The 14,777-nt window shown below is 40.6% G+C and overlaps 1 protein-coding gene across 10 annotated transcripts in view; it reads left to right on the top strand.

Annotated features, from left to right (window-relative positions):
- Window positions 1-14,777, top strand: part of NSD2 (nuclear receptor binding SET domain protein 2) — a 106,494-nt gene that overhangs the window by 46,315 nt on the left and 45,402 nt on the right. For all 10 annotated transcript variants that reach the window (XM_027455680.3, XM_027455677.3, XM_027455672.3 and 7 more), the window contains one exon: window positions 12,287-12,452. In XM_027455680.3, the coding sequence (XP_027311481.3) occupies window positions 12,287-12,452 (166 nt within the window). The remainder of the gene's footprint in view (window positions 1-12,286; window positions 12,453-14,777) is intronic.

Below are 14,777 nucleotides of genomic sequence, written 5' to 3'. Positions count from 1 at the left end.
TAATTTAAAGGCTGATTTCTGAAACGTGGAACTTTTCCAGCTGCAACCTCTGCCCCTTATTCCCTGTCACTGATGTCACGTTCAGGTTCTACGTAGTTTGTTACACTTACATCATCTGATTGTTGTTACATCCAGCATACAGCTGTATATATACTCTTCAGGACTGTTCCCTGTCCTTTAGCACACACACAGAGATTGTATTCTTGTCCTGTGGGCATCTCCCAATTTGTCCATAAGAGCCAACAGTGATTTAGGCCTCAGGACAGGAGAAGCAGCTTGCTGGCTGCCAGCACCAGCTTAGCTCGAGTCATTGCTGCACTCACCCAGCTGCTTGTGAAGCTGACCTGTTGTTGGTTCTGCAGTGTCTTCCTACAGCAAGTAACCCAGACCAAGATTAGTTTCTCCCAGGATTGAATCTCCTTGAGGCACACGTGTGATATCCCCATCCTTTTGCATCACCCACCAAGAGCACCCAGGTCCCTTGGGCATGAGTGGGTTTGCTGTTTCCCAAGGCAGGAACAACCCACGCTGCCTTCCCCAGCCCCTTCCCTGTGTGCACTACGGGGACTTTAGCTCCTCCTGCGGTGTGCAGGGGGTTGTTTCCGCAGGACCAGGATGGTTATCAGGTCCTCTGGTGTTAACTAGCCATGTGGCTTCTGCTTAATTTGCATCCCTGTGTTTTCGTGCCCCAGCACCCAATGCCCCTAGTGTAGTCTTTCAGTCCATTGATCTCTCAACCTTTCCAGAGGCTTGCAGGTGACAGGGGACGTGATGCACCCAGTCCATGCTGGCCTTCTTGACCCAGGTTATGAGGTTACTTGGGAAGTGACTCCCATTGTCTGATTCTGCTCTCTCTGGGGTACCATGATGCCAGAAATTGCCCTTCTGGGCCCAAGCTGGTGATTCAGGCAATGGTGTGGTTTATCAGGTATGTTTCCAGCCACCCGGTAGTTGCTTTCACCACAGTGAGTACGTGGTGCTCGCCCTGGTGGTTCGTGGTAACAGTCCAATGGAGTTGATTTGCCAGAGCTCACCGTATCAAAATCCTGGCCGCCTATTCCAGGCTTTGCCCTCATGGCTCACTTGATCACAGCACAGGTTTCACACTCATGGGAGACCTCTAGGTTGTCCCTCAGTGGTCAGGTCCATCCCTCGATCATGAGTCCACCTGTATGTGGCATCTCTCCCCGGATGTCCCGATATTTCATGGCCCATCGAGCTACAAAGACCTCACCCTTATGTTCCCAGACCACATCTACCTGAGCCACTTCAGTTTTTGTAGCCCAGTGTACCTGCTCTTGATTCTGATGTTCTTCAGCAGTGTGTTTCTTGGGCATGAGTGCCTACATGCAGTACTTTCACATCCATGTTTTCCACTCAGGTAGCGATGTCTCGCCTCAGTGCAGCAGCCCAATTATGAACAAATCATAATGCTTTTTTTCTTCTGATAATTCATTATATGGTGGTGCCTCATGAGCACGGGTTACCTCCTCAGATGATACTCCAAAATCTCTGCCTTCCAGCCAGTCCATGATCTCTTCTAGGATTCCTGGGTGGTTGGCTTCCCCATTTGAGCCTGTTTTGTAATTAACATTACCCACTTACTCCATGCAGCGTAGGTTCCATGGTGGGTAGAGGGGATTCTCACTTTGAACATCCTAGGAAACCTTGCGTTTCTTTCTTGGTAGTTAGTGGGGACGTAGCTGTTACCTTAATGATCACATCCTTAGGGGTATGGCGATGTCCATCCTGCCATTTTATTGCCTTTACTTTATAACAAAACCAGTTTTCAGAAGAATTTGCATTACCAGTGCATTGTTGTGGCAGCGATTGGCACCTGCTGGTCTTCGACCCTCAGCAGCCCCACAACAGAAGGGTTTTCTGAGAGGCCAGGCAGGGTAGACCGCTGTGTAATCTTCTCTGTCCTGAAGGCAGCTGTGCCAAAAGCCCACCGGTACCCTTTTGGACAGGTTCTACCCCTTAGTGGCCTGATGGCATTAAGGTACACTGTGCACCGGTGTCCACCAGAGCCTTGTGCTCCTACGGGTTTGATGTGCTAGGCCATCAGATCCACACAGTCCAGTAAGCCCAGTTGTCCCTTTCCTCTAGCTGGCTGGAGGCAGGGTCCCAGTCTTGAAAATATGAAGCAGAAAGCCCTTCATTAGGGTCAGGAGTATCAGCCCTTCTGTTCCCTCTGGAGGACTGCCCAGCATTGACTAGAGCAGTAACTTTTCTAGGAGACCCCCTTTTGGCTCTGAATTTCCTTGCAGTTCACCTACCGAGGACGTTCAAGATACCCAAAAGCTACTGCAAGTAGCCCAGGGGGAAAGGAGGAGGAGGTACCTCCTCCAACCTCCAGCAGCTGATTTCCAGGCAAGAAAAAACGAGAGCGTAGTTGTTAATGTTCTCCAAGAGACGGTTCCCGAAGTACAGAGATGAGAGCAATGCAGGGCCCAAATCCCAGATTAGGCTCAAGGCCAGTGCTTTACAGCACAGCAAGCTGAAAAAAAAAAAACAACCAACAAACAACAAGCACAGCCTTTAACGAGCTCTCAGATCTGAGAGAGAACATGGCACAGATCACATAAAACAGGATCACACAGAACAATATTAAGAGCAAAGCAGCCAACACGGCAACCAGCAACTGTTAAACAAATATGAGAATTGTGAGGTCCCTCTAAAATGCTCTGGTCGAATCTGTTGTTATCTCAACCCTTCAATCTCCACGTCGAGCACCCAAAGGGACTGTGGTGGTTTCACCCAGCTGGGCAGCTGAACCCCACCACAACCCTTCCTCGCCCCCTTACTCAGAAGAAAGCAGTTCCTCCCTGCTTCCCATCAGCGAGTGATGTTCAGCCACATCTTTGGAAGCACACCTTGACACGCAATGCAGCTGGTCAGGAGGACGGAGGTTTTCATAACGAGCCCCAGTTCTCTTTCCCCTTCCCCAGCTTTTATTGCTGGGCGTTCCATCACATGCATGGCCTATCCGTCCCTTTTCCTCAAGAGCTGGCAGATGTAAAGGAATCTGATTCAGAGAAGATTTGCCAGTTGTCATGTTATTTTGTACTCATCATTGATTTGTGCGTTCCAGGACTTGTTTTTGTTTTATTTAGGTCTTTGGACACTGGTGTGGAAAGGGTAGAGCAGGCAAAGTGGTCAATAAGTTCTTCTTGTTTCACCTCAGGGACTGATGGTGTGCCATAACATACATGTAGTTGGGAAGTTAATGACATTTCTTGCTTGTTTCTTTTTTCTTTTTCCTGATAATTTCCTTGTTTCCAGTCATTGCTCTGGTGGTGTCATGATTGAAATGAACACTGTCATCTCATCTCCACACGTGTGTTGTCTGTTACTGGCTGGAGCAGCGAGGAGTTTGGTTATCTCGTTGCTTTGGTCCAGGCTACAGTGAAGCCTTTCTGTTGAAAGAAAACTTTCTGCTCAGTTTTCTGCTTAAGCAGAATAATGCATGTCTAAGTTCCACATGGAGCTGAGAGTCAGATCTTCACTTCAGGGCTGTGCTACTTGGACAGATTTACAGAGAGATTTTTGGGAAACTTCAGTGATCCGTACCAGATGTCATTTCTGGCCCTCACAGTCCCCTTTTGTCAAGAAAGAAAGATGCTTTGTAGTAACTTTTACACAAAGTAACCAAAGCAAAATATTTTTATCTGTCGTGTAACACTGGTGTCAGCCTCCTTTACGAGTTTCCTTGTTCTGGAGTAGATTTCATGTAGGGCACGTGAACCTCAGTACCTCCAAAGTCTTTTGTTCACAGACGCTAATTGTCGGTTTGCCCATTGCCATTGTTCAGTTATCCTATTGTAAATAAATAGGCCCAGCCAGGCTAACGTTTATGTAACTGCTTTTAGGGAAAACTTAACGGAATTGTTTCCTCGGGCATCATAAAATGGACAGCAGCTAAAAATGTAACTTGTCAATAGTAAGGAATGAATTCTTCTCTCACAAAGAGGGAGTTTGTAAAATGCTTCAGCTTAGAAGCCCGGTATGAGAGGGAAAACTGGATTTTGCCCAGACGGTTGTTCAGCAAGCCCTGCTGTGCTGGGGTGAAGAAGGGAAGTGAATCTGTGGCCTCAAAGTACCCAGTGATAGAAAAACTTGAGATATGCATTTATATTTGTACATAAATGTAAACTCAAATGTATGTTGAGGATGCTTGCAAAGAACTAAAATAATTTTCAATCTTAAATCTTGCAGCACTTTGGGCATGTGCTCGATGATGTTTTGCTGGGATGACTAACCTTATTTGTGTGGGATTGGGGTATTCCTCGCTGGGGTTTCCCAGGTGTTCTGCACATCTTTTACGCTGAAAATAAGGCATGTTTCAGAAATATGCTTCAGCATTGCCAAATCAAGGTAATTGGTACTCTTTTTTGCACTTCATCTCTAGAAGAGGAGGACCTACTTGTTACATGTAACAGCACAAAGGAAATTGCTTGACTGGAAACCTCTTGTGCCTGCTTTTATGTATGGAGATTCAATTCAAAGATCTGCTCGAAAAGCAAAGTGGTATTTAGACTATATCAAATTATAAGTTAACTAACAGAGGCCCTTTATGCCAAATCAGCATTTATTTTATTTAAGCCTAGACTTCAGACATGCTCGTGTTGCAAAAAAAAATATAGAGATTAAGAAACACCAGAAAACAACGTTCTGGAAAGGTAGTTAGCAATTGGCAGGATTACCTGGTCTTGCTTTTTTTACCAAGATTAGGAGGATTCAGGACATCTACCTGTGCACCCTTGGATGTTTGTGAGCTACCAAGAGGATGATATCTAGTCAGCAAGTGCTGTAGGAGAACTCTTACCTACTGAACCCTACAAGGGTGTAGGAGGGTGCTAAGGATAAAGCCCTGGTTCAGATTCTAATCGGAACCATGTGTGAAACCGTTGTACATGCAGATAACACAACACATATGGATGTGGCTTTCTGAAAACCTCTAGGTATGCTGAGATGATTCAGCTTTCCTTCTGCTGTCCTATGTGACATCTTTACGGAAATTGTGCAGAAATAACTGGTTCCTGTGCTAAACTTCCTCCCAGCTCTGCAGTCCTGCTTTTCCAGACTTGTATAGCATCTTCTATCCACGCTATGTCATATTCTGAGATACAACATTTCAACTTCTGAGCATGGGCAAAGGCCAGAGAAGTTGGATGTAGGCAGAAGTCTTTTTGTAATACTCTCTGTGAATTTAATCTGTCATCTAATTTAAATACTGATTTCTGAAACATGGAACCTTGCAATGGGAAGCCAGTAACTTATGATTTAAGAGGTCATCTAAATGTAAATGCAGAAATTCAGCAGAGCTGCTGCACGAAACTGCTCTCCACGTTTGCAGAACGATTGAGGATTGGGAAATGTTCCAGAACTTGCGTCTCACTGCATCTATCTGTGAATGATTGGATCTGTTTCTCTTCAACTCTTCACTCCAAAAAAAAAAGGTTGTATCCTAGTTAGTAAGATACTGTGTTAAGAGTATTTCTAAAATACTTGCTCATGTTGTGTTTGTGTAAAGGGAGATTGCTGATTTGGATAGACAGATTGGTTTTTAAATGTAAAAGCATCTAAAAAACATCTCATCTGCTTGCGACTTGATAATGAGGGAACCGAAGCCAGAAAAAAAAAATTGAAATGTAACCAGAAGTTTAGTGATGGATTTGAAATACAAATTTGAGTTTTTATCGTATTTTAAAATCTATGATCTACATTACAAATTCATGACTAAACTGAAGTGGATTTTTTATTGTCTTCCACTTTCTTACCATCCTGGAGGGTGTGTCCTGTGTGGTGAAAGGCAACGTGCTGTCCATCAGCTGCTTTAGATGAGTTTGTGGAAAGAAATGGAGGAAACAAACCTACCATCACTAAACTGGTGTTTGATTTTAAAGAGCCTCAACCATCACAGAGAAGTTTTTAGGGGATCTGCAGGTTGAGCAGTGATTTCTTTCATCCTTTTTTGTCTTCTTACTTGATAGCTTCACCAACTGAGCACATGGAATAAAGATAAATAAGTCCTGGTTGTGCCAGAAAGAATCAAATATAGTGTCTTCTTCAGACGTAATCCTTCACAGTGTCATGATTTTGATCCCCCTTTTTCAGGTGCTTAGTAATAGAAGAAAGGATAATTTGAAGATAATTGTTCTAGAAACTGAACATGGCAGAGTTTAGTTAAATCTCTGGGTTACTATAAAACAATTAGTCATTTGAAAAGCTAACAAAACAACCCTCAGTATAACTTGTCCATCTTCTTGTTCTGATCCTTTTGTTGTCCTCTTCCCCCTCAGTCTTTACCTTACTACACAACACAATTTATATTTTGCAAGGGTGTTGCAGGTGTTCAGAGCAAGAGACCGTTTGGAGAGGTGTCAATTGAGGGATTTGCACTGATTTTAGTCAAGTATAAGTTTGGGTTTTGAGGTGATTTGATTCTATAAGATTTTTGCCCTCAGTCACAGTATGAGAAGAAGCCATTCCTCTGACCCGAATGAGAGGAAACACAACACATAAGGAGAGGAGCATCCTTCTGTTCTTTTGCCTGAAGACTGATCAGTAGTTTGTCTTTTGTCAAATTACATTCTTGATTTTTTCAGAAAGCAATAGCACTTTTACTAAAGGTGTAATTGTGATGGTTGTTTTCCAAGGAAAAGAAGTTTGGAATCTTTATCCTTTAATATAAATTCTTTGTCTTTTGTTTGCTTATAATGCACTTAGTCATTGGTGAAGTTAAGTGACAGAGTAACCTTACAGAAAGAGTCTCTTCTGCTCTGTTCCTGCTCTCCAGACAAGCTCCCAGCTCTCCTGAACGTCTCAAAGGAATGGAGTTCGTCCTACAGCCACTTCCGTAGTTCACCATCTTTCCTGATAGAGAGGCAAGAGAAGACAAAACATTTTTACTTCTATTTTTATTACACGAGTCCATGATAGAAATGGGCGTATTAGTGGATGAAACATAGCACAAGTAGATAGCAGCCCCAGAGAAACACGTGGTCTTGGTCAGCAAGCAATGTTGTCTTTGTCATATTGAAGAGACAGGATTGACTGTCTATGTTTGTATGTTTTTATTTTGATTCAAAGTACATTTTAACTGCATATGTTCCATTTCAGAACCTTGATTGTTTTGTTCTAGTTTCTTTGTAATGCTAGTCAATTTTTAATCTGGAGCACAGGCTGACCTTCAGCAGTCTGCATATTTGTAGCATAGCCGATTGTAGTGCAGGCTAGGAGAAATTCTTTGATACAGAATTACAAACTGATATTACTTTGATACAAACTGAATTGAAAATGAAGACAGAAGGGAAGATATCTGCAAGTTGTTCAGTTTGTGCTTTCCCGTTATGATATAGAAGAGAACGTTTTTTGTCTTCATCTGTCTGAATTGTTTTCTTTTTTTTTTTCTTATCCAATATTAAATTCTCCACCAGTTTTCAGCAGTGTTCTTTGTCTAATCCCCTTTTGACAATTTACAATTAGATGAAGTTTTTCATGATTTCTGTAGCTTTCTAAGTTTGTGTAGTGAAATACTATTTTTTTGATGCTTCATGTAATTTGCAGTATGTTTGAGGGGTTATAATTCTTTGCACGTGCATGCACGAGTACACAAAATAGATAATTATTATGTTAGTACCTTTACTCTTTACCACTGATCATTTTAAAGCAGATAATTTATCTCAGTCTGGCATCACCGAGTATGCCTTCAAAGTGGTTTCAAGAAAGGAGTACATTTGTCCTTTGCCAACTTAAAACTGATCACAGTGTTTTTGTAACACAGTCTACAAGCAACTGTAAAGCTATGTATGCAGTAAGTGCTCTTCTTAAATGCATTACTCTCTGGAGTTGTTCAAAAGTAGAGCTTAGGGATATGGTTTAGTGGGGACTGTTAGTGTTAGGTCAGAGGTTGGACTCAATGATCTTGAGGTCTCTTCCAACCTAGAAATTCTGTGATTCTGTGATTCTGTGAAAAATGATTTTAAGCTTTGAAATTACCCATCACACACAGTATGTTCGTCTCCTCATATTAGTCAGACCAGAATTAAGTGAAAACTGGATGAATTCTTTTGATGAGCTGTAGGCAAAGTTAATTAAATACAAATGTTTTCTGTGACCAAACCATCACTTTACACTTCTTTGGGCTGGTTGAATGCTGACAGCATCGTCAGAAAGTCCTGTCAATCTGCCTGTCACTCATCGCTTGAGAAAGTGCTGAGAGAAATGACAAACAAATCTTGGAAATGTTAAGGGAAGAGGCAAAGCATGTTAAATATTCCTTTCCTTTTTGGTCTCTCTCAGCCTATTGCGTTGCTGTCCCAGATGAATTTTTAAGGATGCTGGTACTATTCAAGGCATAATTTCTTGCAGAAAAACTCAGTTATGGTAATTAAATCTCTCCATTCCACACCCCACAGTCCCCCCAGACAACATAAACTTAGGTTCTGTCTAGCTGTCGTTCAGAGCAAGTCTTTCATTAGGTTACTAATCCAGAGAGTCAGGGATTTCTGTTGGAACCAATGTCTGCAATACTGAGGAGCATGGAGCCTGTCAAATGGTCTGTGTATACGGCACTGGGACTGGTCCGTGTGGTCTGAAGTCATCACCCAGGCTTCAGCCATCCTGTCTGGTTAACTTCTCTGCAGTCTGGTGTTTGAAAAAGAAAAAAAGAAAGAAAAAAGCCACCCAGACTGAAATTCTTGCCCAAAGTAGAAAAGAAAGAAGCTCCCAGGCTGTTTCCTCATAGAATCATATAATTATTAAGGTTGGAGGAGACCTTCAAGATCATCTGGTCCAACCATCACGCTGCTGTTTCCTCCTTCCTGTTCAGTGTGGCTGGTTTGAAGTCTGGGGCGAAGGTGGATGAGGAGGTAGCTATCTGAAAGGCTGCAGAGCTTAATAATAATTAATGAAGGAGAAGTAGGGGAAATTCTGCAACTAAATGTGTGTGTTTAATTCTGTCAAAACTACAGGAGAAGGTAGCAGAATGGGGCGTAACACAGGCCAAGCCAGACTTATTTTAGCAATTACAGTAAGTAAAGACTGATCTATGCTCCTCTGCAGCAGGGAAAGCCATACAGACTTTTTTTTGTTGGCATTTGTGGGTAGGGTATCTCATAGGAAATTAGAACGCTATCAAGAAATTAAAAAAAATGGTATTGTTAGAGGCAAAAATTGAGGAGAATAAATTACTTTAAAATAGTATGACTTGCTTGAGCTTCTTTTCCTCATTTTACAGTTGTGCTCTAAACCAGGAGTCTTGCATTTTAATTTGCTTCCTTAAGTGTTTAAGTGTCATCACAGAAAGAGTTGATCTGGGTGTCTCAGTTATTAAATCAAAATTCACCTAAACAGCAATTCCAGTTTTCTTCTGAAGTAAAAACACCTGGAAGTCCAATTACTTGTTCTCTACCAGTTTGTAACTTCAACGGTGATTTCCTATTCTTGAAAATAACAGTGAGTGCAGGTGTCTCATGAAAGAAGCTCCAGCTCTCATCATACAATAGCACACGTGCCATCAGGAGACTGGGTGGAAAATTTGTTTGGAAATGCTCTTTGTCCCATCTTATCAATAATTTCAAAAAAAGCAAACAAACAAATAAAAAAAAAAAACACTAAACAATAGCAAAAAACTGGAAACTAGAGTAGAACCTGCATGTGACTGCTTGCCAGTATCTATCATTTCCTGATTTTTTTTAAATAATTTTAATCCTTCAGCTTTCTGATGCTATGTGTTCAAGAAATAATGCTCAAAAATATTTTTGAAAGGAGATACTAAAGAGACCATTTATGTCACAAAGCTGCTTGTCTTGGAAGAACATGCCAGGAATTTCACCTCTCTGTTTACTGTAGAGATACATATTAAAGGGGTCAGAGTAATTCCCAGAATGAGGAACTCAAACTAAAACAGAATGATGTAGGAATGTAAGATGGAAGAGAATGAGCTCATGGTAATATTGTGTATAGGCTTTTGAATAGCCTCATATGAGAGGTCTTCAAAAAATTATGTATATAGAATACTGGGCTGTATTTGCCATCTTTGAAAGCATGTGCATGTTATCAATAAAAGAAAGCATAAATACAGAAAATGTTACATTGATTTGCAGATTTTATCAGGGGGCTGTCATTTTCAAGTTTTTATCATGATCCATTCCGGTAACAGAGCTCTTCAGATTTGTGAGGTGCTCGTAGATGTGTTGAAATGCAATATTCACCCCTGTACTGCCGTCCCTTTCAGATTCTGCTGCAGTAAGAAGTACTGCTAGAGCCTTTTCATTATTCCAGCCAGCTCCCTCTCAGATTGTAGTCGTAAATCTTTTCAGCCTAGTTGCACTTTCTGAAGAATACTGGGACTCATAAATTAAAAATGAGACGTAGCATCCTGAATAACTTTCACATTTCTGAAAATTTAGCTCATTGAAAAATATTTGCATCCCATCTATTTTGTTTCAATGCCGAAGTTGGTTTGTGTGTGTTAGGATTAACGTTTTTCCGGATCTGTTCTCAGCATATGTATTTCTTAATTTGTAGCCTTTAAGCTGAACTTTTCATGTCATGTTTCACTGCTAGAAGGAGCGTTTGATTTTTCACATCTGCTTGGAATCTTTTAGGTCTTTTGAGACTGCTGGACTTGAGGCAAGCTCAGCGGGAGGGGTTTTCTGATGGTCTTGCAGATTCCTTAGAGGGCCAAAAACCTTGAGACATGGGAACATGGCTCTTGCTGGAGGCACATGAACCAAGCCTGAATTCATCAGAAAAGCTGAATCACTAGATGAGTAACTGTCCCTAGCAATCAGATGACATAGCATCATGTGTGTTTACCAGGAGCAGCTTTAAAAGCAAAAGCTTTGAGGAAAGGAGTTGCTCAGTACAGTAAGCTTTAGTCTTTCTAACTGGACGTACCTCTGGGTCTGAATAGTAAAAAATCTCTGTGCTGTTAGAGTGTGTCAAAGATTGTTGTTTGAGCTTGGAAAATAATGTGCAGTTAATCATAGTAGCATTCTCTGGATTTAAAAATCTACATACAAGGTAACCTGACATTTCCATATTGTTGATTTCCAGCCTTTTAGCAGTATACCTTCTTTCTTCTTGCCACTTCCATTAATTAAAACAAATTTTTGTTCCTTCTCTAGCATTAAATCCACTGAAAGCCTGAAGCTCTTGAGGTGGTACTAGAAAAGATGAATGATATAATTTGTTGTGCATACATATAGTACTGGAAAAAGATAAAAGCAAATAAAAATATGCCTAGGTAGCTGCAATGAGACATGTTCTGTGCTTCCGTACATCCAGTCTTCATGTATGAAAAGATAAGTGCATCCGTTATTTACGTCAAATAGAACAGATGAAGGCAAAAAGACAAACTGTAACTAGCTTCATCAAATGTGAAATAGTTCTAGCTTGTGAACAAATGTCTGTGTTGCTGAATTTCATTATGATGCTATAAAAACGTGTGCCTATCACAGGAGAGCGTAAAACTCCATTGTAGGATTTAAATCTATCCATTGAATGGGAAATAGTTGTGTAATAGTTTTCCAACAGCAAGAATAGCTTTAGAGGACCAGCTGGACACACACACTTCTACTGCTAGAACTGGAATAGAAAAAACCAACCAAACAAAAAACTTGTAAAAGGACGTGGGGAAGGATTCTTGTCATGCTTTCCTTACTATGTCGAAATAGAGCTAAAAGGTGCAGAATTTTGTTTTCTTGACTGGTTATGTATGTAGTTACTCTTCAGACATAAAGATGGTATTTCAGTCTATTCTAGATTCTAACCTCAAACAGAATTTTTGTTTGTATAGCACTTAACTGATAATGTTCCATACAAAGGGAGGTTGGCTTTTCCATCAGTCGGTGCTCCGTTTAATGTGGTTGAAATTAGAGTTAGCCTTCCTGATGATCTCTCAGCAGTTATTCAAAAAGATAAAGGCAAACTACAGCTTATTTGCCAGTATTTCAAGCTAAAAAGAACAGAAGTGGAACTGGGAATTTTATGCTGTGAGAGAACAAGAATTGGGACTTAGTCTTTATTACACAAGAAATATAATTATTGTTTGCTAGAAAACACTATAACCCTTTTCTAGCATCATATTTCTCTTTCCTCTTTCCATTTACCACTGTATATGTTTGTACATTTAACTAGGATGTTTAAACAGAATACAAACTGTAGTTTGTTGTTTATTTTTTGTGTGATGTTTGGTAATCCGAGTGCATATCCAAAGGAGAAACATGGTGATAATTTTTTTCTTCTTCTTTTTTTTTTTTTTTCTTTTTTTAAGGCTCCTGCTAAGAAAGATTTGACTCAGAGTACCATCAAAGAAGACAAAGTCCATCTGTTGAAGTATAACATAGGAGATCTAGTGTGGTCAAAAGTGTCCGGTTTCCCATGGTGGCCATGTATGGTTTCTGCTGATCCTGTTCTCCATGCCTACACTAAACTAAAAGGTATGTCAGCGATCCTACAAACATCCAGATTCCTTTCATGATTATATAAACATTATTTTGGAAAAGTTCTGTTCTTCATTCTTTCTGTTCCATTGTATCAGTAACTGAACCGGTTTGTTGCTGTCAGGAAGAATGTTAAAATGATGCAAGCACTGTTCTTGAGCATATGATGGCTTGAGGTTTTTTCACTGTGTTATTTTGTAATTCTGAACATTCTCTGAAGGATATCAACATTGTGATCTGTGAAATTGGTTGAAGTTTTATTAAAAAATTATTTGCTGGTACATACTTCCCCTTGGTTTTATGGTGATGTTTGGAGAAGTGACACGGGCTAAAAATTTTATTGAAAGCTAATAGGAATTAAATGCTCCTGGTGATGATGCTTTACTAAAAGCAATTCCTAATTCAGCCAGCTTCATTTTCTGTGATTCATAGAATCAATAGTTATCTACAGACATTAGCTGATTTTAATGCTGGCACTACTGAGTGTTTATGTAATTCTTAAGTAGAAATTGTACCAATTTCTTCATCTCATTTGCAGTTTCTTACTCTGTTCTGAAACTTTCAAAGTTTATCTGTGCTGTCTGTAGAATGATAAAGTAATGTAGGTTGGAAAGGACCCCTAGAAGTCACAAGTTCTCCTAGCTAAATGAGGTTGCACAAGGCCTTGTCCCGTGAAATACTTAATGTCTTCAAGGATGGAGATTGCACAGCCTTTTGTATTAGCACTGTGTGAATCCAGGGAGAGTCTGGCTCAGTCTTCTTTGTATCCTTCTTCATTAAGCAGCTGAAGACAGCAGTAAAATCTCTCTAAAGCTCAGTGGGTTGTTTGCTCTGGTTTAGTTGGTTTTGGTTTAGGTTTTGGTTTCCTGAGACTTAAAAAGCTCCTTGAACATCTTAGTGTACATACTGTGCTCCAGTTCCCTAATCACCTTGTTAGCCCTCCGCTGGACTGCCTTTAATATGTCAGTGTTTTCGCTGTACTGGGGAACCCAAAACGAGATACAGTATTCCAGATGTGATCTCATAGGTGCTGAATAGAGAGGAATAAGCCTCTGGTTTATCTGACCTGCTGGCTATATTCTTGCCATTTGTATGTTCTACAAGTATGTGGCCTTCTTCACTACAAGGTTATGCAAGGTTAAGTTGGTTCATGTTCAATTTGATGTCCACAGGGACCCCACATCTTTTTTGCATAGCTGCTTTCTAGTCAGACAGCATCCATTGTGTACTGTGGTGTCAGCTTATCCTGTCTTGAGTGCAGGACTCTGTGTTTGCTTTTGTTGAACTTAATGAGGTTCCTGTCAGCCTGTTTCTCAAGCATGTTAAGTTTTTCCTCATGGCTGTAGGGTGCTGACTGGAATTATTCCCCAGGAGCACTCTGCTCTGGTCCAGGTCATTTGGTAGGATGTTAAACAGGATCTGCCCTAGTAAAGTGCGAGTAACAGACCACCGTTTGGACTTTATATCTCTGATTGCAACAGTTGTGAGGCCAGTGGCCCAGCCAGCTTTCTAGGCACCTTTTCAAATCATCCCTCGCTAATTTGATGGAACCAAATCTCTCCACCAATGTGGAGGGACTAGAAACATGTAGGACTAGAAATAATAGTGATCTTGACACTTTGAGGGTGTGGTCTGAAAAAAATGCAATCCAGTAAGAATAAATATTTTTTTTCAGTGGTAAAAAGTCATGCTAGGAAATGAGTGGAAAGCTGCATTTCTGAAGAAAAGAATCTGAAAGTCATAATAACGCCATGTAGTTTTCCCTGCAGGAAGACCAAAGTTACACTTACATATAAAGAACAGAGGATAAACAGAAGGAACTGGGGCTCTTTAAGCTGACAAGGAGGAGCTAAAGAAGAAGCATGTTAACTGGCCTTAAATAACACAAGTTACATGCAAAGAAGAAAAAACATAAATTCTTCTTACTCTGAGAACAAGACAGTTTTGTAACCATGAATATTTATGCTGCATACTAAGAACGACTTGGAAGTCAAAAAGATAGTGACACGTTGGAATGAGTTGCCTGGAGAGATTGTGTGATCTCATTCACAGTAGGTTTTTAAGAACAAATTGAAGGAGGATCTCTAGGATTATAGATAGACTCAATGTTGATAGTAAACTAAATGGTTTCTTGAAATCCCTTTCAAAATCCGTGAAATTGCTAAAATGGCTGTTATAGACTTCTCGGGCAAATATTTCGTGTAGCAGTCTTTCAGAGTTGATCAGGCAGTCCCTGTGGTTGTAGTCTTTGACTATTTAGTCTACTGTGACATAGAAGAGCTGGATTTTGAGAGAAATAGAGCTGTTTTATTTCCTAACTAA

Source organism: Anas platyrhynchos, chromosome 4 (genome assembly GCF_047663525.1).
Source record: "Anas platyrhynchos isolate ZD024472 breed Pekin duck chromosome 4, IASCAAS_PekinDuck_T2T, whole genome shotgun sequence".
Taxonomy (NCBI): domain Eukaryota; kingdom Metazoa; phylum Chordata; class Aves; order Anseriformes; family Anatidae; genus Anas; species Anas platyrhynchos.
This window is presented reverse-complemented; position numbering and strand designations above follow the sequence as displayed.